This window comes from Pogoniulus pusillus, chromosome 7, assembly GCF_015220805.1.
Source record: "Pogoniulus pusillus isolate bPogPus1 chromosome 7, bPogPus1.pri, whole genome shotgun sequence".
NCBI lineage: Eukaryota > Metazoa > Chordata > Aves > Piciformes > Lybiidae > Pogoniulus > Pogoniulus pusillus.
Genome location: NC_087270.1, coordinates 5427075 through 5451756, shown reverse-complemented (window position 1 = coordinate 5451756; position 24682 = coordinate 5427075). Strand labels below are relative to the sequence as shown.

The following is a 24682-nucleotide window of genomic DNA, read 5'->3' as shown; positions in this document are numbered from 1 at the left end:
CCTAGCTTATAAATTCTAAGTAGCCCTTAGCCAAAAATTAGGCCCAGAGATGTTTAATCCAGACAAGTTTTTACTTGTAAAACATGTGAGCAATCCTGGGATTCACTCAGACCACATTCCCACTGAAGACACTAAAAGCTCGGGAGCAGGATGAGTACTTCAGATGTCTTCGGTGCCAGTGACAGTCTTCAGTTTTTAAACATCATAACTTTAACTGAGCTTTCTCTAGCATGGAGCTCCAGGTAGTTAATTTTACATGGTGCCACTGTGAAGAGCAGTGTGCCCTCCTGATGAGGCATGTGTGCTCTGCAGATGTGGGGCAACTTACTGCTCTGGCCTCTTGCTGTATCACAATATTATTACCCCTTGGGCAGGAAATGATGTGGATTTATGACTTGCTTGAACTCTTTGTTTTGGTTATTTTTTTCCTGAAAGGCTATTTTTAGTGCAAAATTGTTCCAGATTATGTAAAGTACAGGAGAAGCTAAACTAAAACCATGTCCAGAACTGCTGCTGTGTATGAGTGATGTTTCTGTAGACAAGAGCCAGTGATATGTTTTATTGCATAACCCTAAAGAAATCTCTAGAAACCAATCTGTTGATTCTATTATCTTCCGACAGTCCTCAGTCCAAACCACCCTGGTGTGAAGCAGCCTGGCTCCTCCACTGGCTTTAGCAGCTGCAGGATCAGATGCTTTGGAGTGAAAAGGACACTTTCAATAAAAATACATCTCTGTGTAAGGACACAAGCTACCTGACTCTGTCTCTTCTCTCCCACTGCTTTGAAAAATAAACAGCATTCAAGCCCTTAACTCACTTGCAGGCTTGCATCCTCTTTTCATGACATTTTACATCTCCCTAGGCCATCTGCTTTCAGAGCCAGGACCACGGTGCTTCTCAGAATTCACAACGTCTTTTGAGTGGCTTGGGAAACAAGAGAAGCATGGATGAATGCTCTGCTGATACGGTTTTAACACTGAGCTGTCACAGGTACATTTACCTGACAGATCTTGAAGCCTAATTATGGAGTACAACTTTCTCTGTTGCTAGCTGCCTGCTCCAAAGAGACAGCTGTGTTTCCTTCCCTTTAATAAAACAGTGCTGTGATAATAGTTTGCAAGTATTATTTTGTTTTACAAGCTAAGCTAACACTGGAGGCATGTTTATTCTCCAAGCACACACCCTATCATTTTTTTGTTGTTACTGATTTTAAAGCAGTGTTGTGCAGTTGTGAGTGCAAGTTGCTTCATCAGCTGCAGAAACCATTCTAATGTGTTAATGAATTATCAAAAGGGGAGTTAATGGAGAGAATTCAAAAGCAAAAATCTGTGCTAGGATATCACCTAAATTTCAAATTAAATTAGAAGTGTGTGATGTTCCCAGAACGTCCCAAAGCCACTATGATCTGAGTAGTGCTCACAGTCCCTCTGCTCATGTCTCACCAACTGCACTCCAATGTCCATCTTGATGCCTCTGTGCTCATCCTAACTCTGCAGCTGGGAACTTTCTGTCTCCTGTGGGACAATGAAGCAGCAGTCACAGCCGGGGCTGAGACATGCTGGCCTCCACTGGCACTTTCTAATCCTTGGTACAGGACTGTAAATCTTAATCAAAACCAAGATATACAGATTAGAGACAGCCTCATTTTGTCCCCTGTCTGTTGTTGTTGCCCCAGGATCTTATGACAGTGATTGCTCATTCGGTGTATGTCACCGTTGCAAGTGACTGCTGGCAGGAGTCTGAATCACAGGCAGAGTAAGATCCAAGGGAAGCTGCTCTCTGAGAAACCTGGGGAACATGCATTTTTTACAGGTTGCAGTTATTTTTCCTTCCTATCCTGAGGGATGCATGGTGTCAAATTCCTTGTTTAGCAATTATAAAATGTAGGTAGTGTGTCACACATGTTGTGTTCATGGCTGTCTGCACAAGAAGTAATACCACACCTTTGTGATGGGGCAGGATACTGCCTTACATCCACAATGGGGGACATTGTTTGAGTTCTGTGAAGTGATACTCCCTTCAATGATGCTGTGCTACAACTGCGACACTCTTAAACCTGTGCACCAGTACGAATTGTGCTGATGTGGGGCTGGTCTCTCTCCTTCATTAACCCACAGCAGATGACCTGATCTTTGGAAGGGAATACAAGACCAGAGTAGTCTGTGGAAAAGAGTTCATAGAATCATAGAATCATAGAATCAACCAGGTTGGAAGAGACCTCCAAGATCATCCAGTCCAACCTAGCACCCTGCCCTATCCAATCAACTAGACCATGGCACTAAGTGCCTCATCCAGTCTTTTCTTGAAGACCCTCAGGGACGGTGCCTCCACCACCTCCCTGGGCAGCCCATTCCAATGGGAAATCACTCTCTCTGTGAAGAACTTCTTCCTAACCTCCAGCCTATACCTACCCTGGCACAACTTGAGACTGTGTTCCCTTGTTCTGTTGCTGGTTGCCTGGGAGAAGAGGCCACCCCCCACCTGGCTACAATGTCCCTTCAGGGAGTTGTAGACAGTAATAAGATCACCCCTGAGCCTCCTCTTCTCCAAGCTAAACACCCCCAGCTGGAATAACCTCCTCTCTGCTATTAGCCTCATACATTTCAGGTCAAGTTGGGTGGAGCTTTCAGCAACCTGACCTATTTGAAGATGTTCATGGTCATTGCAGAGAGCTTTAGACATCCCTTCCAACCTAAACCATTCTATGGTTCTTTATCAACTGAGTACAGCCCTCTCCCTCCATCCTTCCTTTAGCTCCTTCCCCTGCTTGGACCCCCACTGACCTGTTTTTGTGCTATTGCTCTTGCCTGCTTCAGTATTTTGGTGGAGAGCAGCAGATGGAAAATGGGGCTGCATCTTCTTTCCTGTCCTTGGACCTCCCTGGACCAGAAAGCCACTGCAAGTAATACAGCCCTGATTCTGCTTTTCTCCTGCACTGAGGAAGCTTCAGATCCTATCATACAAAGTACAAAACTGCTTCATTACTCCAAAAAAGCCACCTAAGAACATCAAGCCAGTTTTTCACAACATTACTGAGAGGTCTTCCTGAGAAATTCAGAGGCAGCAGTATCAAGTCTATTTGAATAAAATGAGAGGTCCAGCTTCAAAGGCAGGCAAAGAAAGGGCACAGCATGAGCTCATGGGATTGTTTACTACATGCTCACCACATTTTTATACCTTTTGCTTGGATTTAATTTTCCTTTGAACTCCTAAATGTGCATGTTTAGGAGCAAACCTGTTCCTGCTAAAATAAGTGGATATTTCCTTACTAATTACAATGAAGATTTGATCAATTCTTTAATCTCTTTTTTTTCCCTCTTGAACACTATAATCAGCCATTTTCTGCTCGGTTGGATATCATATTGAGCCAGGCAAATCAGCTTTATTGCAGAATGTTGTGCATTCTAAACTATAATTTTATTGGGAATACATCTTCTCATCCATAAAGGTGAACATAGCCCAGATGTAAGATGGAAAGTTGCAGAGTTACTTTGCTGTAAAAATACTGGGTAAGGTGAGCACTTACACCATTTTGATAGATACTAGAGAGGCTACAGCCACAGGAACTTCTGCCCTGGGATAAATCAACAGCACAACCCAGGGTATGCTGGTGAATCTGATTGTTTTCAGCAGGAAAATCTAGTCAGGAAAACATTTTGAGGATCTGAAAAAAAATAACAACAAACCCACTCCTGATTATGTGGACCACTCTGTCACTACTCCAGTTCCTCTCTGCCTGTTACTCTTGGCCTCAGTCCTCTCCTAGCAGCAGTGCTTTCTGTGAGCACACATATAGGGTATGGTGACAGCCAGAACTCTTCTATCTGGTAAAATAAAGGCCTCAGAAGTAATGGGAAGCCTGTGAATAAGTCCTCGTGATACTGGGAGACAGACACATTATGTAATTTACAGGAAGTGCTTTTGGCAGCTTTGTGACTACAATTTCTATAAATATCTGTGGTAGAAAAAGCAGAGGAACAAAAAAGAAGCTTTGTCAGAAAAACAACGATGCACTGCTGTAGGGAAACAATGTTTCTGGGCTTTGCAAGAATCATATCACCACAGAATGGTTTGAGTTGGAAGAGCCATTACATCTAATTCCAAACCCCTTGTCCGTGGGCAGGGAGACCTCGTACTAGACTAGGCAGCTCAGTGTCCCATCCAGCCTGCCTCTGAACACTCCACAGGCTGCAGCCTCCTCAGCTTCTCTGTGCAACCTGTGTTCTGCTGCTCACCACCCTTGTGGGGAAAGAATTTCTTCCTAATGTCTAATCTCAACCTAGCTCATTCCAGTCTGAAGCTCTTATCCTATCGCATGTCTTTGTAATAAGTCACTCTCCAGCTGTCCTGTAGGCTCCCTTCAAATACTAGAAGGCTTCTATAAAGTTTCCCTGGAGCCTTCTCCAGGCTGAAGAACTTTAACTCTCTTAGCTTGTCTTCAAGCCTGGAGAAGAGGAGGCTCAGGGGTGATCTTATTACTGTCTACAACCACCTGAAGGGGCATTGTAGCCAGGTGGGGGGTGGCCTCTTCTCCCAGGTAACCAGCAATAGGACAAGGGGACACAGTCTCAAGTTGTGCCAGGGGAGGTATAGGCTGGATATTAGGAAGAAGTTCTTCACAGAGAGAGTGATTGGCATTGGAATGGGCTGCCCAGGGAGGTGGTGGAGGCACCGTCCCTGGAGGTCTTCAAGAAAAGCCTGGCTGAGGCACTTAGTGCCATGGTCTAGTTGATTGGATAGGGCTGGATGCTAGGTTGGACTGGATGATCTTGGAGGTCTCTTCCAACCTGGTTGATTCTATGATTCTATGATTCAGCCCTCTGACCTGAGGTTAATGCCATCCAGAAAGCTCTAAAAGGATAATGATCTGCAAGTAGGGACCAAACAGTTGGAGTCTGGTAGCAGCTAAGAGACCCAGGGAAGTGTATTAACAAGCATATTTGAGGCAAGCATCTAAAAGATGCTGGATTTACATTTAAGTTTTTCATACTTAGAGCATTTTTTAAGAATGAGTGAAAAAAGAATGAAAGTAATAATAAAACAATATATATAAAAATTTAGATGAGACCATTATTGAACCCAACTGATGACAGTTAGTCACTGCTGCCAGTGGTGCTGTGGCAGAAGTACCAGTCTGGACTCAGCAGCAGACGTGAATGAGCTTTAGGACCTGCACTCTGGAATTCAGGAACTTATGGACTGGGATCAAAGGCAGAATGGACAAAGTACTCCTCAGATGCCAGCCACTGATAAAGGGAAGAGAAGAGAAACACTTGATCCTCATGATCCCTTTATATCAAATATGACATAAATGGACTGAAATATCTCATTGGTCAGTATAAGATCACCCAGATTTTCCACACCTCCCTGCAGGTGTGGCTTTTTACTCTGCATCCCCACACAGTACACAAGATTGAGCAGTGACCTTGAACTACACATCAGTCCTTATTGCTAACTAGAAATTAGTTAGCACTGCTAGAAGCAGACACTGCCTGCAAAAACATGCTGTTAACTTCAGAAAGTGAAGTTACTTAGAAGAAACAGAGCTGAAAAGTAAAATCACTTAACAGAATTAGCTCTGGTTTAACTCAAAATAGGATACTAAGACAATTAGTTACTGTACAAAAATGACATAATGACTCTTGTTTGTTTTCTGTCTCTGCCCCTGCAAACACAGCCTGGAAGCAGAGAAGAATGAGACCACTACATTTCGAGCATCACCATTTCTAAGGCAAGTGACAATACTCTTATCATACACAACCATGACACTTTACTACAGCTTTCTTCATGGATCTTGCACAGCAAATCTCCGCAACTGCCTTCAATTGAACACGTTTGGGTGTCTGCTGTCTTTGGTAGAGGTGAAATTCAACCCGGTGCATATTTTATGTGCCTTGCAATGATACTCAGCCCTTCATTGCAGAAGAGGCATTCTATTGCCCTCCTATGACACTTCTTTGGGACTGCAGCTGGAAGATGTGTCACTGGGACTACTTTTTGTTTCCTCTCTATGAACAAGATGCTTGTGACAGATGCTGGATTGGCAGTCCCATAGAAACAGATATTCCAAGCCACCAGCTTGCACAAGTGGTGATAGTTCAAGTGTCTGGCTTCTGTATGGCACTTATTACTTTGCTGCTTGACCACACAGCAGCTGTCAGATAGCACTGTTGAAACACTTTTTCTGCCCCAGGGTGGTAATTTACCTGTTTAATGTCATGGGATCACAGCCAGAGCTGGTACAAAATTTCAGTCCTTTATTCCAGTTTTTGGTTGGTTTGGGGTTTGTGTTTTTTTCCTGTCCTCTCAGGGAAGGAGATCCTCCTTACTGAGGGTCTGTGCCTCTATGATGGAAATAATCACTCCTGATAAAATGATAACATTTTTGTGGCTACATCATTTTCGTGGTTAAAGCCAATTATTCCTCTGATTTTTCTCTCCAACATCTGTCTTTTTGAACTAGTAACTTCTCATGATTAGCTCAAATGAGGGACCAGTGCAGGGCCTTATATTTTGATCTGTCTTCTTTCACACTAAAAGCCTTAAAAATAGAAGGAGCATGACTGGCTTAGGCCACTGTTTTGTTACTTTCTTTCCAATTCAAGACTTCCTCTTTAAGCAGCTGTGTCTAGGTCTTGTATCATTTTTGGGTATATGAAGCAATCTCCAAAAGTTGAACTAAATCTAACTCTAGATCGTTCAAGATGCACTTGACTTAGTTTGCAATGAAAACATTTTAATAACAGAACAAAAATGCAAATATAATGCAGAGATGCTGCAAAAGGAACATGCATTCAGCTACTCTAATGATGGTATTCACTTTAGCAAACTTCAGTCATCAAAGTCTAAGCCAGTTGTGGGGTTTTCCTCTGCAACCACCAGGAAGAAAATGGAATCTCTTCAAGAGCTTTATCGCTCATCTCTTAGGCACTTATTTTAGGATATGATGAACTGTTTCTTATCAGTACCTGCTTCTTTCATTCCAGATTGTCAAATGAGTCCACACCAGCAGGGCAGCTGAAGTGTGCAGTTAAAACGCCGCTGTTACAGTCAGCATGCTGGAGAAAAAGGACACCATCCAGAGGGATCTAGACAAGCTTAAGAAGTGAGCCAACATTAACCACATGAACTTCAGCAGAGTTCATTGAAAGTCCTGCAAGCCGAAGCACAAATACAGGCTATGTGGAGAACAGATAGTGGCCAGTCCTGAAGAGGTGGACTTGGTGATGCTGGTTGACGACAGACTTGATACAAGCTGGTAATACATGCTTGCAGCACAGAAGGCCAGCTGAAGCCTGGAAGTGTGGCCAGCAGGTTGAGGGAAGTGATTCTCCCCTTCTATTCTACTCTCATGAGGTCCTGCTTGGAATATTGAAGCCAGTAACACAAGAAGGACATGGAACTGTTAGAGCAGGTCCAGGGGAAGGCCATAAGGATGATCAGGGCTGGAGTACCTCTCCTATGAAGACAGACAGAGAGTTAGGTTTGGTCAGCCTAAAGATGAGAAGGTTCTGGGAACATCCTGTAGCAGCCTTCCAGTATTTGAAGGGGGGTGAAGCACAGTTGGAGTTCACAAAGGCATGTAGTGATAGGACAAGGCATAATGTCTTCAGACTGGAGAAGCTAGGTTGAGATTAGATATTAGGAAGAAAATATTTCCCATGAGGGTGGTGAGGCACAGGTTGTCCAGAGAATTTTTTGAAGCCTATAAGCTTGCAAGTGTTCAAAGCTAGGGTGGATGAGGAGCTAAGCCACCTGGTCTAATATGAAGTGACCCTCTCCATGGCAGGGTGATTGAAACTAGATGATCTTAAAGGTCCTTTCCAACCCAAACCATTCTACAGATCTACTGTTTGGAAAACTCTGCAGTAAAATACTATTTCCCCTGACAATTACAGTTATACTAACTGAACTCTAGGATGTGTTAATATAATCTGCAGATGCTCCTAAAAGGTGTGTATCTCCTTTCAGCAAGATACTAAAGTTTACCCAAAGAAGCTGGTTATGTGAATTTTCAGTTCTGAAACCTAGGGAGTACATCCCAGCTGACAACACCATTAAGGACCACTGCAGAGAAAAGATTGCCCAGATGAGGAAAGGACACACATTTCTCCCTCCTCCTCGTCCCCAGACAAAGCAAACCTTACCGATTTTGTGTGTTAGGAGTCAGAACTGCGTTTGGATCTAATACATGTGACATATTTTCAATTAGAAGGGTTAGCTCTTGCCTAAGTAAGGTACTTGTGGCTGTGAGGAATGGTGCCCTGGCAGAGTTTTGGAGCTGTTTTTGTTGTCCTGCAGGGCAAGAACTTAGATACTTATCTACATTCCAGTAAGCTTGTATAGCCTCTCCCTTGGGGCATTGATGCCTGCTGCCAACAAAGTACATTAAGTTTTCCAGAGACACAAACAGCTAAGACTAACAGCAGACTAAGCCCTTTCAGAAGCACCTGGTTGCTTTATGTTTTCCCTCCTAAGAACCTGAAGTATTGGGGAATATTCATTTTACCAGAGCACATTCCTTCAAAAACAGCAGAAGATGAGTTTTTATTTCACTTAATGCCTGCACCTGGAAATTTTGACTCTGTGCTTCCATTTTAACAGTTATCGTGGGGGTCACAGAATGGTTTGCGTTGGAAGGGACCTTGAAGATCATCTGGTTCCAACCCCTTGCCATGGAGAGGGACACCTTCTGTTATGCCAGGTCATCTTCACAGAAGATGTCAACTCTGGTGATTCCACAATGTACAGACTGCTCCTTGGGAATGCTATTTTGTGCTAGTTTGAAGCTAGCTAGAATGTTTTGGTGAGACGAACTAGATTACAGGCTGTGGAAGGAAAACAAGGCTGATGTCTACTTCCATCACAGGCTTGCTGAGATGTGTAAGGACAAGAACTAAAAACATAGATAACCACTCTCATTTTTGCTGCTAGTGAGCTCTGAGCTGCATCTTACTCTCTAACCTCACTCTCCATTTTTTGGGCTAATCCACTTTGCTTCCTAATCCCCTGGCTGAACCTCCATTCTTCTTTGGGACTGGGGTAAGGTTTAGAGGGGTAGGGGGAAGGTGAAGGGGCAGTTGAGAGCCCCTCGTGGGGACTCAAGTTTCAAGGAGGGCTGTTGTGTTTCTGTATTCCCTTTTATCTTGTCTATTTCTGTATGTAACTGTATATATACTGTAAATATCTGCTTGTATATTGTCCTAAGCTGTAAATATAAACTTCATTCAATTTCCAGAGCTGGCTGAGTCTAGTCTGGGTGACTTCCACAGTGTAGAGGGGCAGGGAACACCCAAACCATCACATATTTCTAAACTCTGAAGTGGCTAAAGAGCACTCACCAAAAAGCTGTCATTTTGGAAGAAAATTAATGATAATCTTCCATTGTTTGCTCATGGAGAGAGAGGAGGCATTGTGTTAGGCTTAAAGCATGAAGCAATAGCTAAAGTGTGTTTGCACTCTTTGTCTATTGGAGAATGTGGTATTGATGGAAATGCACTACTCAGTGCAGTCAGCACAGGAAAATCAGGACATGAAAATGTAAGCATGCAGGTAACTCCACATCCCTTCCTCCAAAAGAGAGACTCTTCCAAGAGTCCCCTGTGACAGATAACTACAAAGAACATTGCGTCATCATGGCCTGGAGCTTCCAGTATGGGTGCATCTTTTGCTGTATTTTCATTAAAAGAAATAAAAATCTAAAGAACAACCAACTACAAAACCACACACAAAAAAAACCCAGGACAATCATACTCAAACCAGTTCTCTCAGTGCAAGTGACAAGTGCACTTTCTGCACCTGATCAGCCTTTTTAGTGATAAGACTGGTTTTATTTGGAATTTTAACGATTACAGTTGAACATAGTGTAATTGCAAGTCCAGACTTAACAATTCCCTGCTGCTTTTAAGTTTCCTGCTGGATTTGGAAGCTGAACTGACTGAGCAAAACCATCAGATGAGCTCTGGAACCAACACAAGAGAGAGAGCACCAGCAACAGAAGTTCATTGTCTAAGAGGGACACTCTCCAGCTGCAGTAGCAGTGACTCAGCTGCTTTTGGCATCACACTTAAGAGTACAAAGGGGCTATAAGCGATCAGTGATTACCACTTCAACACTTTTGGTTGACACGGTTATCTAACCAGCAGCACAGAAGTGCACCCTAATACATAACATGCATGCATGATGGTAACACCAGTATTCATAATGCTGTATCAAATGCTTTAATAAAAGTTACTACTTTCTGAGCAGACTTTCTACCTGTAGATCACTGCAATCAGGACTACATTGTCGTTACTTTACATTTTGTGTGAAGTTGTCTCAGCAGAGAAAAAAGTTTATTATCCCTGTCGTGAAGCATACATGAAAACTGCCACAAGAAGAAGCAGTTTTCCTGTTACTTATTGTTTTGGTGAGACAAAATGGCTGAAGGCCACAGCTGTTGATTTATTCAGATACTGAAGGAAACCATTAGCCCATCGGACCCCGAAGATGAGATTTCTTTGTGCTAGATGTTAATATAAGGAAATCCCAAACAGTGGCTGCCAAAAGGACTTCATGCAAACTGCCAAATGTACCTAAAAGGGAAGGACTAAGCTGTTTTTTTATTAGAGGAAAAAAAAATGCCAGTGAAAAGCCCAGTTTACTTTTAGTTTCTCTGCTTCTTCTTAAGTGGTGATTGCTACAACCAGACTGGAGAGCATTCTCTTGTATTTAAGTCAAATAGATGCTCTTTGAAAGTACAGACACATTTTCACATATGGTTATACTGGTGATGACTGTGGAGCCACTTGACATGGTATTTGTCAGCATAAGGTGGAGGGAGATTCTCTACAACCTCCCTGCTGTTTGAAGCTTTGTATTAATTAGTTGTAATAGCTCCACTAGTAATGAATTGAATAATAGAATCCTTGAATTATTTTGATTGCAAAAGACCTTTAAGATCATTAAGCCCAACCATTACCTAACTCTACTAAAACTGGTGCTAACCATGTCCCTTAGCACCACACCTGTCAATCTTTCAAGCACCTAACTGGGGAGCCTATTCCAGCATCTGATAACCCTGTCAGTGAAGAAATTTCTTTTAATATCCAATCTAAACCTCCCCTCATGCAGCCAAAGTTGACATCTCCTATGAAGACAACTTCAGACCCTTTCCTCTCGTCCTATCACTTGTTACTAGGGAGAAAAGCCCAACACCTACCTTGCTACAACTTCCTTTCAGGTAGTTGTGGAGAGCAATATGGTCTCAGTATCACAGTATTATTAGGATTGGAAGAGACCTCACAGATCATCAAGTCCAACCCTTTACCACAGAGCTCAAGGCTAGACCATGGCACCAAGTGCCACGTCCAATCCTGCCTTGAACAGCTCCAGGGACGGCGACTCCACCACCTCCCCGGGCAGCCCATTCCAGTGTCCAATGACTCTCTCAGTGAAGAACTTTCTCCTCACCTCCAGCCTAAATTTCCCCTGGCACAGCCTGAGGCTGTGTCCTCTCGTTCTGGTGCTGGCCACCTGAGAGAAGAGAGCAACCTGAGCCTCCTTTTTTCCAGACTGAACAATCCTAGTTCCCTCAGTGGCTCCTCACAAAAGATGTTCTCCGGACCCTTCACCATCTTCGTTGTCCTCCTCTGGACCTGCCCAGCACCTCAAATCTGGGCCTCAAAACTGAACACAGTACTCCAGGAGTGTATTTACCAGTGCTGAGCACAGGGGGACAATCACTTCCCTGGTCCTGCTTGTCACACTCTTTTTGATACAGCCCAGGATGCTGTTTGCCTTCCTGGGCCTGGGCATGCAAGGAAATTTCACAGGGCTGCAGACAATGTATTCAGCAGTAGCACATTCAGACATCCAGAGAGAAAAGACCTTTTGGACTTTGCAGCCAGAGGAGCTTCCCTAAGAACAATCCCATTTACTGGTACTGAAATGCAGATGGAGGCTAAAGCACAGGACAGGTAGGATGCTGGTGCACTATCACCAGGGCAGATGGGATCTGAGTAAAATTTGGCTTTTGTACTTGTCTAAGAAGCTTTGAGCCAGCCCTGGTTGTAATTATCCAGATACGTAAAAATGAAACTTCAGAAAGCCACAAACTTGTTAGCCCACAGCATAAGTGCAGAGAAACAGTGTTTTGCTCTCCAGCATGTTCTAGACTGAAGAGGATCACAAAGGTAGCTTTATTTCATGAGTATTCATTCAGGGCCGATTCGAAGGTAATAATTGTCCTTAAATAAACCAGAATGAGCTTTTGCCCTAATTCAGACCAGCTTTCTGAAATCAGACTACACACAGCTCCTTCAACACTCTGTAAAGACAGACAGGGAGTGTTTTATTTCTCATCTCTTGCTCGTGCATAATCAGGTTTGTGGCAGGGTTTTAAAAGGTAACATTTGCTACATCAGATCGAATACATAATTTCTTGCATCCTTTACTTTTTATTGTTTTTTAAGAAATCAGAGAGAACAGATGAGGATAATTCATCCTCAGGGAAGTTATTGTCTGATTTTTCTGGGGGACTGTCTTGGAACTCTTGGGATGATGTTTCTTTCTGGTCCGAATTTCCTTTTTGCTATTAACCATTTTAAGTCTGGGCTGAAGGGAAGATGTATTTTTATGTAAAAATAGATTCTCCTTTTAAGGAGAGCATCACGGGGGCATTTATCAGCACTAAATGCTATCCCTGTTTCAAGGAAACTATCAAGTGTCCGTTTCCAGTTCTACTATTGGAAGAAATGGAAATGCAATTTGCCTCAAAGCACAGTGGAGAAGATAAAATACCATGCTACAATCTCAGACTTCACATTTTGTCTTCTGAGTCATTTGCTGTTTATATGCCATGAGAAAGATCCTAAGCAAAAGCTGACTCCTGGAAATACTTGACATTCTTTTTTCAGGCTAATTTTGTCCTGAGCTTGGCTGAAATGGCTCATTCTAAACCACTCACAAAAGGCTGTCTGCGGCAGGGAAGACAGTGTTATTTTCCTTTCAGAATGCCCTGCTGTGTTATACTCCCTGACTTTCATGAAACCCTGACCGTGTTTACTTGCTCTTTTGGCCTCAGGGTCACTGTTTTTCCTTTAAATCGGTATAGTTCTAAGCAGTCCTTTCCACACATTCCCAACTTTCCCACAAAACCCTAAACATATACAGCTCTGAGTACTTTCCCTGTTCTTAAGAACTACTTAGCCTTAGCCCTAGCCCATAGACTCTCCAAAAGCAATGCAAAAGCTCGCAATTACCACACGAGGTCCGCAGCCTCGAAGGCCAGGGGGACTTGCCCACTCTGCCCCCCGGGTCTCCCTGCCTGTCCCCTTCCATGAGACTGCAAGACGGAACGGCCACTGCAGCCAGAACCCATCGCAAATCGAAGATGTCTGTGTCCTGGGGGTTGCTCGGGGAAGAAGTGGGTAAGCCCTCGTAAGCATGGGGCAGCCCGAGGACCTCGTGGGCCGGAGTGTTGCTGAGGGTCTGTACAGTCGTAAGGGTAGCCCCTTCCTGCGGGGAGCCGTGGGGGCGCGGGCTGAGGGCAGGGCTCTCCCGTGGGAATGAGCCGGAGAGTATCCCCTAAGGAGGAGGTCATTTGACCGCGGGGCTGGCCGCAGGCTAAGCAGCAAACTAATCGCGAGTGCGGCGAACCGGACGGGCAGCGTGACAGGTCGCTCCCGCCGCCGGGAGAGCGCAGCGCGACGCAGCGCCGGCACAGGCACACGGCGAGAGGCGGTCCCGCGGGGCGGGGCAGGGGCGCTGACGTCACCCCGCCTGCTAACAGTGGCACGGCGTGGGGGCGCCACGCGCGGCTCTCGCGGGATTTAGCGACCCCCGCCGCGGGCGGGGTGGGGGTGGTGTCGGTGTCACCGGTGCCGGAGCTCGCCCGAGGCGCGGTGCGGCGGCGGCGGCGGGGAGTGACGGGACGGGTCTGCAGCCGCTTCTTCCTCCGGGCCGCCGGCGGCTCGGAGCAGCTCCTTTCATTCCGTAGGGGTGCGGATGGAGTCATTGTGCCCAGCTTGAGCGCGTCGGCGGGACCGGGAGCCGCTCTGCCAAGCCCGGGCGGGCAGGCGCAGCATGGGTAAGCGCGGCGGGGGCAGCAAGAGTAGCACCCTCTTCCCTCTCCTCCAGGGCTTCCTTCACCGCTCTTTGTCCGAGGGAGGGCGAGGACCTCGGTGCCCGGGAAGCGCCGCTTTAGGGCGGCCAGAGGAGTGCCCCGGCAAAGGAGCGCTGCCGGTAGGAACGCTGCCGGTAGTTACTTGGTTCCTTCGCAGAAACTGGGGGCCAGTGGAGGGTCTGGAGAAGCTGCTACGGGTGCTGGGGACAGGCGGGCGGGAGCTGGCGGTAGCAGGTGCCCACAGGTGCTTGGGTAAGCGCTGCCGCCGTGGCGGAACGAGGAGCGGCGGCGGGACTGGGAGAGGCCAGGACCGCTCCTTTTTGCCCGGCCTGGCCCGAGGGACAGCGGCGGGGGCCCGAGGCGGGTGAAAGCGGGTGGCAGCTCCGGTGGTTCCTTGTTTTTGTGGTGGGAGAGGGCTGTTTACAGCCGTATGGCGAGCAGTGATCCTGGGCTGATTGGAGAGAGCTTGGCTGGCGAGATTTGGTGAAGGGTAAAAGTTTTCCTGATTCAATCCAGCCCTTTTGCCTTTTTCACCCAGCTTCAGTTTCGAGCTGCGCATTCACCCATTTCTGTGCCAAAGTGTTCGCTCAGAAAAAGCAGACGTACCACGACTGGCAGTATGCTTTCTTTCTTAATGTGGCTGTTCAGGTTTACACTTGAGCAGTCAGTTATGCTGCTATTTGATGTAGGAGCGTCTGCATAGAGAGGTGTGGAAGAGTGACTTAAGCACCACACTTCAGGGCCCTCTTTCCGTACTGCATTCCTCTACAGATTCAGAAAGGTCTGTTGAGCGTTTTGTCTCTTACCTCCACTCTTAGGTCTCCCTTGCTATGCTGTCCTGTAGAATTATCAGCTGCTTGATGTGCTTTTGGAGGGATATTCTCTAGAGTGAGTGTGGCGGTGGCTGTATTCTGTCGTGTGAAAAGGGGGGTGTGTGTGCTTATGCTTCTATGTGCAAACGTGCTGCCTTTCGGTGCGATTTGGGCTTTAAGTGGAATGATGCCAGAGGTTTGGATAGCTTTGCCTCCCCTCGACCTTGTGCATAAAACAAGTGAGAAAGTACATTGTATGCTGACCAGACATGCAGTTAGTGAAGCGATGCTTGTTCCTCCTGAGCTGTGTTCCTTCTGCTTATAAGTGCTTTCAGTATTTGCATTTCAGTCAGAATTGTCTTCTGTGGTCGAAGCACGTTGAAAATGAAGTCTGAAAAATGTAAAATAAAGTTGGTGTTTTAGCATGTAATAGAAATCAGGCTCTAAGGAACTCACTTTTTGTTGCTTCTAGTGATGGTTCAGAATAGGTAAGAATTACTGTTTCTTTCTGCCTGGACTGCATTGTCTTGTGTGTAAGGGAGAAGCGTCTATCCAGGTCATTTTGGTGGCTCCTGAAGCATAAAGGTTTACTGTGCTAACCAAACATTTTGAACTCAGACTGTTTAATGTTGCAATGTTAAGTACCAGAGAATTTACACATTGTAGGTTTGAGTTATAAAAATTGTTAGTTTACAGTTAGGAATGCTGTGTAAGACAGTTAATAAGGGACTGACTCCAGGTTATGAGTGATTATTATGACATTGGTTTATGTATTTGTTCCTTTATTTAAAAAAACGTGGCTTTTTTCTTCTGGTTACAGTAGCAAGAATATTATTAACTGCTGCAGAGGCGTCTGAATGGAGTGGATGCATACACTCCGTGTCAAATATTGTTATTGCATGAGTAACTATAACCATAACAAATTGTGTGCATGCGCAGTTAGAGACCTGCTTTTGCCAGAATGCTGCCAAACCTCTGAAAATGATTACAAAATGATCCCAGAGCCTATTAAATAGATTTTATTATGGAGGTGGTGCCCTCTGTTCACATTTTCAAGTGTTATTTTTTTTTTGGTGGCCAAAAGTAGAGAAGAATGTACAGTGAAACATCTCTAAAAATAAGAGTGGCAAGAGAACTAACTGTAGTCTGTACTGCACTTGCTATATTTAGTGATAGCCTCATGTTTGCCTTGAGAACTCATTATTTGATTATTTTATTACTGACGTCATGGTAGAGCTGGCTCTTGATAAAGAGGTTGGTTATGTTTTTTGTCAGTTTACAGAAGAGATTTTACATCTAATAGGTGGCTTTAACTGTTGAGGTATCTGTTAAACTCAGGGGTTTCTGAGATCATGGAGAAGCAAGCAAGGGGCAGTATGACTCTGGAGAAGACAGAAGGAGCACACAAATACTAAATGCCATGGAACACGTTGTTTTTATGTTTTTTTAGCAACTGGAAATTAATGTTGCATAAGCACATGTCGTTCAGGCGCTTGAAAGATGGGGAGGAGAATGTTGTCAGAGGTGACAAACACTAGACCATGTTATGTTACTAATAATGCCCATTTACAGTATCGCAGTATCACCAAGGTTGGAAGAGATCTCATAGATCATCAAGTTCACTCTGTTACCACAGAGCTCAAGGCTAGACCATGGCACCAAGTGCCACGTCCAATCCTGCCTTGAATAGCCCAAGGGATGGCGACTCCACCACCTCCCCGGGCAGCCCATTCCAGTGTCCAATGACTCTCTCAGTGAAGAACTTTCTCCTCACCCCAAGCCTAAATTTCCCCCAGTGTAGCTTGAGGCTGTGTCCTCTTGTTCTGGTGCTGGCCACCTGAGAGAAGAGAGCAACCCCCTCCTGGCTACAACCACCCCTCAGGTAGTTGTAGACAGCAATAAGGTCACCGCTGAGCCTCCTCTTCTCCAGGCTAACCAATCCCAGCTCCCTCAGCCTCTCCTCCTAGGGCTTGTGCTCGAGGCCTCTCACCAGCCTCTTTGCCCTTCTTTGGACATAATTCTTTGCTTTTTGCACTGGATTGATGATATGGATTCAATGTTTGTCTCTACAAACAGGAACATTATTTAAAGAAAAAAAATCATTCAGATGTTCTGGAGGAAAAAAAAAACATTTGGTTAAATTAATGTTTTTGTTGTCTCTGATTGCTATCTCATAATATCTACGTGGAGGTAGAGTTCCATGTGTTGGTGCATTGTAACATTTGTCTTGTTTACTTATGGCTTGGTAACGGATGATTTTCCTAATTATAGTTGAGAAAAGATTTGGCTGTTGTAAGTTAACAAGAAGGCTGAGCTCAGTTTGCTGTGTCCAACTATTTTGTATGGCTTCACAACTAAGAATGGAATATTCCAGCAGCAGTTGAAGGATTGCTACAGTGGTGCCCTGTAATCTGCTTGTATCTTCTTAATTCTGTGCCTTTCTCTTTTTTTGTTTCTGGTCATTTCTGCAAGCTTTGATTTGTGGTTCCCACAAGTTGTATAAATATATGGAAACATATTTGCTATACAGAAACTATTCAGTAAGTTCATCATCAGCTTGTGTGGAGCCTTTTGCGTTCTTAACCTTCATGTTTGCAACAGAAAAAATCTAGATTTATAAGCAGGCTGAATGCTTGTAACATTGTCGTAGGAACAGCGACAGATATTTTTCCAGTCTTCACTAGTAGTAAAAGAATCAATTAAAACATTACTTCAGTATTTCATCTCTGATTTAAAAAGCAAAACTTATCAACCAACCTAGCAAAGCCATCCCAAAAGATCTGCTCCACATATCCCCATGTGCTAGTTTGAAGCAACCTGGAATGTTTTGGTGAGAAGATCTAGATTACAGGCTGTGAAAGGAAAACAAGGGTGATGTATACTTTGCTCATGGGCTTGATGAGATGCATAGGAACAAGAAATAAAAACATAGATAACCACTTCTCTTCTTCTGCTGGCGAGCCCTGAGCTGCATCTAACTCTAACCTCACCATCCATTTTTTCTCTAATCCACTTTGCTTCCTAACCCCCCTGGCCGAACCTCCATATTTCATTGGGACTGGGGTAAGGTTTAGAGGGGTAGGGGGATGGTGAAGGTGCAGTTGAGAGCCCCTCCTGGGGACTCAGGTTTCTGGGAGGGCTGTTGTGTTTCTGTATTCCCTTTTACCTTGTCTATTTCTGTATATAAACTGCAAATATCTGCTTGTATATTGTGCTAGCTGTAAATATAAGCTTCATTCAATTTCCAGAGCTGGCTGAGTCTAGTCTGGGTGATTTCCAGAAGTGTGGGGGGGTGGGGAACACCCAAACCATCACACCCCAGACAAATGGGGTAGGATAATTGAAGAGTCTAGTTCACAATTTTACCTAGAAGTATGTAATGTGTGGTGTACAGCTGAACTTTATTCACAGTACACTTCTGAAGAATAAAAATGACCTAATCAGAAGGACAACTTACTGCAACTTCTTTACTAGGGTACTTGAGCCTTAATGTTGACAGACTATCTGTATTTGTACTGGCAATATCAAGCAAAGTGCTTTCTTACTCTCATTTTCTTTATTCTAGACAAAACTAAAAGGGAGGATGATGGAGAGTTGACCTCTGGAAGAGAACTGCCTAAGCTAATGGGAAACCAAACTACCATAAGTAGGAAGAGTTGGTGAATACAGAATTTGGGTTAAGGCAGAGGAGAAATACCTTCAGAAGGTGCTAGAAATGGAAAGCATGTCCATTGTGAAAAGTTCTTTAAAGATCTCTGCACTGGCAACTAGTAACTCATGGACTTGCTCAAAGATGTTTGTAGGTGTACTGGATCATTTTGTCCAAATAGAGATGGACTATGGGGGACTTAGACAAAGAGGAATGTGGGTCTTGCCTTCCAGAAGTACCTGTTGCAGTGAGAGTCCCCTGCATGAATGAGGGTGTGTGGGGCAAATGCATACCTTCAGAATGTATCTGGTTGGTAGAGATCTTGAAGATAATTCAGTCCAACCTTTGACCCAGCTCTGAAGGGCCAACACTAAACCATGTACCTAAGCACTGGGTCCACACACTGCTTGAACACCTCTAGGGATGGTGACTCACCACTGCTCTGGGCAGACCTTGCCAATGTTTGGTACCTCTTTCAGTGAAGAAATATTTCCTAACGCCCAGCCTAAACCTCTGTGGGCATAGCCTGTAAGCATTTTCTCTAGTCCTGTTGCTTACCATGAAGTAGAAGAGGGTGACCCCTTCTTTGCTCCAGCCTCCAGATAGTGCTAAAGAGGCTCTTTGCCTAAAGCTACTGCTTGTTCAGCCTGACTCATTTGTATTTTTGAGGAATGGTGGATGATTGATTGGTGGCTCCAGACTGAAAAGTCTCTCTTGTCTAGACCATTGTGTGACAGTCATTCTGGGGCTTGGGCATCTTTACTGGATGGTTGTTTTAATTTTGATAGCACTTTCATCTTGTTGTGGAGACTTGTTCAGGACTGTGTATGTGTTACTTAAGACTTAATTCTGTGCAGGAATGTAATTATATTTGCTGTCTTCGTTTCTTGTTTTCCTAACAGTTCTTAGAGTCCTTTCAGCTGGCTAGGATCTTCCCTTTGAAGTTTCTTCACAGTAATTGGCCTTCTTTACACTCTGCTTGTGTTGTTTTTTTGTCCCTTAGTGGGGTTTTGTTGCCTAAACATAGGAAATATACGGTCAGGCATGCTGTACATCTGGGGCACTGTGAGGTGGCTGCCTAGTCTGCTGTCACAGCTATGTCCTTCCCATCCTTTTTCCTTCCTTGGAGATGCTGTCACATGTGACTGCTACTCGGGTATTTCTCTAACCTGGTTTTGTAAAAGATATTTGTTAGGAAAGAGCATCAGTGAAAATGTTTAAAGTGACTTAAGCCATCTTGACAAAAATGGGTAAGTCAGTCAGATGAAACTTGTTGCTATCAAGTCTGGGGTGTAGCAGTTCCTAGCAACTGGTCCAACTTGTGGTTACCACTTGGGCACTTAGATGCGCCTCTGTTCCACCACTGGGATTTACCCCTTATGTTCCTTTTAAAGAGATGTGTGTGTTTGTTTGCATTGTTTTTTTAAATAGATTTCTGTATTTTGCAGTGTAGTTAAATTATGTTCCTTTTTTTCTTCCCTGACACTCTTCTTTTCCACAAACATTGCTGTGTTTTTTTTAATCTGAATTGTGAATTTGCTGACAATCTGAAATGTGCCTCAGTCCCTGCAAAGGTGATGCCTGTACCTTTGCTGTCATTCATTTTCATGGATGTGCAGTGACTTGAAATAGTTCTATGTAGCTTGGTTGCTGTGGTGTTGCTTGTGCATCACCCTCAGCTGTCCTGTTCTGTTGGCTGTTGGCAGCAATGAAGTACTGAAACTGCCTGATTAATCCCCTCTTTTCTATAGCGATCCTTTGCTATGCTAAATAAAAACATACCAAAGATTTAATTTTGATGTGAGCCTTGCTTTGAGCAGGCTGTTTGCCTACATATTCTCTAGGTTACTTTCACCTTAAATTATTCTGTGTTTTTCTGAGCAAACTTGATTACATTTGAATAATGTTGTGATGCCAGTGCAGCTATTTACTTTCACTGGCTAATGCCAGCAACTAGTTTGAATGAGGTTATGTTTTATGCTCTAGCAATATACATTTGGTATGAAATGTTGCTTTTCTTCAGAATTCTTGAATGAAGAAAATGAAGGATTGTAGCCATTTTTTGATCTTTATCTTCATTTCCTGAAAAATTTAGGACTTGCCACTGCCAGACTGAAGGAGAAGTCACAGTACGTGGCTGTCTGCCAAATGAGTTAAATCTTTCCACTTTCGGCATGATGTGAACTGGAGAGAATATAACATGAAGTAATTTAGAATCTGAAGTGAACTTTTTTAAAACAGTGTATATTCAAGTGCCTTGATCCCACTGTCCATGTCACAGACCAAGATGTTAAACAGCACTGTCCCATTACACAAACCCTGTGAGGAGAGGCTGAGGGAGCTGGGGTTGTGTAGCCTGGAGAAGAGGAGGCTCAGGGGATACCGCATTGCTGTCTACAACTACCTGAAGGGACATTGTAGACAGGTGGGGGGTGGCCTCTTCTCCCAGACAACCAGCAATAGAACAGGGGGACACAGTCTCAAGTTGTGCCAGGGGAAGTCTAGGCTGGATGTTAGGAGGAAGTTGTTGTCAGAGAGAGTGATTGGCATTGGAATGGGCTGCCCAGGGAGGTGGGGGAGTCACCATCCCTGGAGGTGTTGAAGAAAAGCCTGGCTGAGGCACTTAGTGCCATGGTCTGGTTGACTGGATGGGGCTGGGTGCTAGGTTGGACTGGATGAGCTTGGAGGTCTCTTCTAACCTGCTTGATTCTATGATCCCTGTAGGACACCACTCATCACTTGTCTCAGATATCAAGCCATTGATGATTGATCTTTTATATTGACTATACCATGCTCAAGATATTAAGCAATATTACTTTCTGTGGAATAAATTAGAATCTAATGTGTTGAATTATTGAAAAATGAACCATTTCCCTTTAATGTTATATTCTTGAACAGTGCTTACTTGTGATGTTCCCTGGGAGTTTTGCAGTTGGAGCTCTCCTGAGCTCTGGGGAAGAAATTGAGCATTTGTTGCTTTTGTGTCTTCTTGATGAAGAGCATTGCAACTCATAATTAATTCTGTCACCCTCATTGTTTCAACCAGATCAAGTATTGAATTAAATTACTTAAGTTCATGCTGTTTTCTGAGCAGTTACTAAATCATTTTGCTTTTTGACAGTAGAGGAATATGTAAATGGTTTTGGGATTAAGCAGTACTAGGTAAAGGTTTTTTTCTTCTGCTTTCAGGGCAGCTTGGTCTTTTAAAGCTGGAGCTGAAATAGTCTCACTCTTCACTTTCCTTTGCCTTGTGAATGTTCTCCTCTTCTCTTGCTTGTATGAGCTGAATCTTCCAAAACTTCTTTTTGTGGATTAGCTTTCATCCAGGCTGGCTCTCCATAAGATGGGACTAAGGTCATGGCTGAAAAGGAGGACTGGGAGCAGGAGGATAATGCTACTTACAGTGGTATGCCCAGCGCAATTACAGAACTTGTTGGCAAGCTGTCCTGGATAGAAATTGTCTTCCAGTGTGCTAGTTTGAGATAGCTAGAATGTTTTGATGAGAAGAATTAGATTACAGGCTGTGCAAGGGAAACAGGGTGATGTCTGCTTCACTCATAGGCTTGCTGAGAGGTGTAAGAACAGGAGTCCAAACATAGATAAGGGATTTCCACTTCTTCTTCTTGGGGCATTGTCTGAGCTGCATTTCTCTCTAGCCTCTCTGCCATCTTTGATTAATCCACTTTGCATCCTAACCCCCTGGCCAAACCTCCATTCTTCCTTGGGACTGAGGTAAGGTTGAGAGGGATGGGAGAAAGTGGAAGGATGGTTGGAAGCCCTTCCTGGGGACTCAGATTTCTGGGAGGGCTGTTGTGTTTCTGTATTACCTTTTCCCTCGTCTATTTCTGTCTATAACTGTATATACTGTAAATATCTGCCTGTATGTTGAGCTAAGCTGTAAATAAGCTTCATTCAAATTTTCAGAGTTGGCTAAGTCTAGTCTGGGTGATTTCCAAAGTGTGGGGGAGTGGGTAACACCCAACCTATTACATCCAGTTTAGTTGTGGGTATTTAGTTGTGGATCTACTGGAAACATACCAGTTTAACGTAGATTGCTTTTTTCTTTCCAGTTTGCGTTGTTTTTTCATGGTTGACTTGATGATCTTAAAGGTCTTTTCCCACTGAAATGATTTTATTACTAAATTTTTAGGAAAAACACAAAAGCAGAACAGTAAGCAAACTTCTCATAGTGTTTCATGTTTCCACTCTGCCTCTACGTGGCTATGAGGAGAAAAGTATCTTGTCTTTGCCAATTGAAGAAATGAAATTGCTAGTTTTATTCTGCTAAAGGAGAATCAGGTCACTTAACTCTGAACTTCAGTTGTGAAAGGATTTGTTTTAAGGTTGCTTTGCATGTAATCTCTCTCCTGAAGTCATTCCATGGGGGCAGTTTCACACTGTGTTTCAGCAGAGATAACTTCAGGCTGCTGCCAAGAAAGGTCAGAGTTTTGCAATGTTTTTTGGTGTTTGTTTTTTTTTGCACAGGCTTGGCACAACTCGTGGTTGTAAGTCTGTGCTGTTTAGGAGAAGATTAAGAGGGGATCTTATCAATGCTTATTAATATCTAAAGGGCAAGTATCAAGAGAAATGTGCCAAGCTCTTTACAGAGGCCACTGACAGGACAAGGGGGAAACAGGCAAAAACTGGAACCCAGGAGGTTCCACCTGAACATGAGAAGAAACTTTTTTTCCTTTGGAGGTGACAAAGCACTGGCACAGATTGCCCAGATTGGTTCTGGAGTCTCCTTCTGGAGATATTCAAAACCTACCCAAATGTAGTTCTGTGCAGCTTACTCTAGGTGACCCTGCTTTTAGCAAAGGGGGTTGAACTAGGTGATCTGCAGAGTTCCTGTCCAGCCCTCACCATTCTGTCATTGTGTGAGCTGGCAAGATGACTGGTATGGAGCAAACTCTAGTGCTGGATCTGCCATCATGTTGGCAAGATGAATGGCCTTACTCCTGCTATGTGGTCACTAGCTCCTCTGTAAGAGAGTGAGTGTGACTGTATTTCAGGAGATGGAGAACAGAGAGTGTTTCTCCTTTTCATTTAACCTGCAGTTTCTCTGCACTAGATCCAGCCTGACATTTCTTAAGTTTTATTCTGAGTGTCTCTATTAATTGGACTCCCTAAGTGCTCATGATCTAGCAATCTAATTTTCACTACTTTTTATTCTGGATCTTTAAAATCATCCCGCAGCCAAATGTCCTTTTTAAACTGTTTGTCTAACTTAAGTTCTTCAAAAAATTGTTCTAATGATACCTTTAAAGATAAAATAATTCCTAAAAGGCCAAAATCTGGTATTGAGGTCTTCATATATTTCCATGGATTTTGGTTTTGGATGTGCTCAGGAGTATGCACACTATGAGCAGAACAAGCACAACACATAAAAATGTGTGTTTGTCCTTCTGTATCCTGATTTTCTGCAGTTGAGCTGGACTTCAATGTTTCTATTACTTAATGCTTTTATGGAGTTGGTCTTATTTAGTACTGTCATAAATCAGTAAATGCAAGATTAACAAGAATCAGCCTGCCTGAAACTTAAGGTAAATTATGCTGCAGTCAGTAGCATCTGAATGTTTCTCTCAGGGAAGTGCTGAACTATTAGAGCAAATTGCAAGGGCAAGTGCTAGGTCTTTCATATCTTGATACAGTCAGTCACCTGGATGAGACCTCATTCATTGCATTCTTTAATCTCCCCTTTTGGCTGAGTTAGTAATCATGTGTCCATGGGATGACACTGGCTGGAGCTGAGTCCTATTGGAAGAGAACTAGCTGGCTTATTTGGCAGCAAATTAAATTGACACACCCTGCAGCAGCAAAACTGAGAGACCAGCAGAAGGGAAGAGGCAGAAGAATGGGAATGAGTAGGAAGAGAGTGTGCAGGGTCATTCCTTTATCCTCAGGTTGTTAGAATCACCATAAGAAACTAGTCTCTGTAAACAGCTCTGTAAATTGGCTCTGAAAAGTAGAGCCTTATGTGTTTGGTTCCTGAGTGGTCCAGAGAAGAATATGCCTTTATTCAGAATTTTTAGTGCAGGACTTCACAAGTGTAGCCAGATTTGCAAGATGCCTGGGAGTGTCAGTAGAGTTTCAGATGACTGTTTGAAGAGTGGACTG

The 24682-nt window shown here is 43.9% G+C and overlaps 1 protein-coding gene across 1 annotated transcript in view; it reads left to right on the top strand.

The window, feature by feature from the left end:
- Nucleotides 1-13896: 13896 nt before the first annotated feature.
- Nucleotides 13897-24682, top strand: part of CD2AP (CD2 associated protein) — a 72287-nt gene continuing 61501 nt past the window's right edge. The window contains exon 1 of the mRNA XM_064146760.1: nt 13897-14068. Within this exon, the coding sequence (XP_064002830.1) occupies nt 14065-14068 (4 nt within the window). The 5' untranslated portion in view covers nt 13897-14064. The remainder of the gene's footprint in view (nt 14069-24682) is intronic.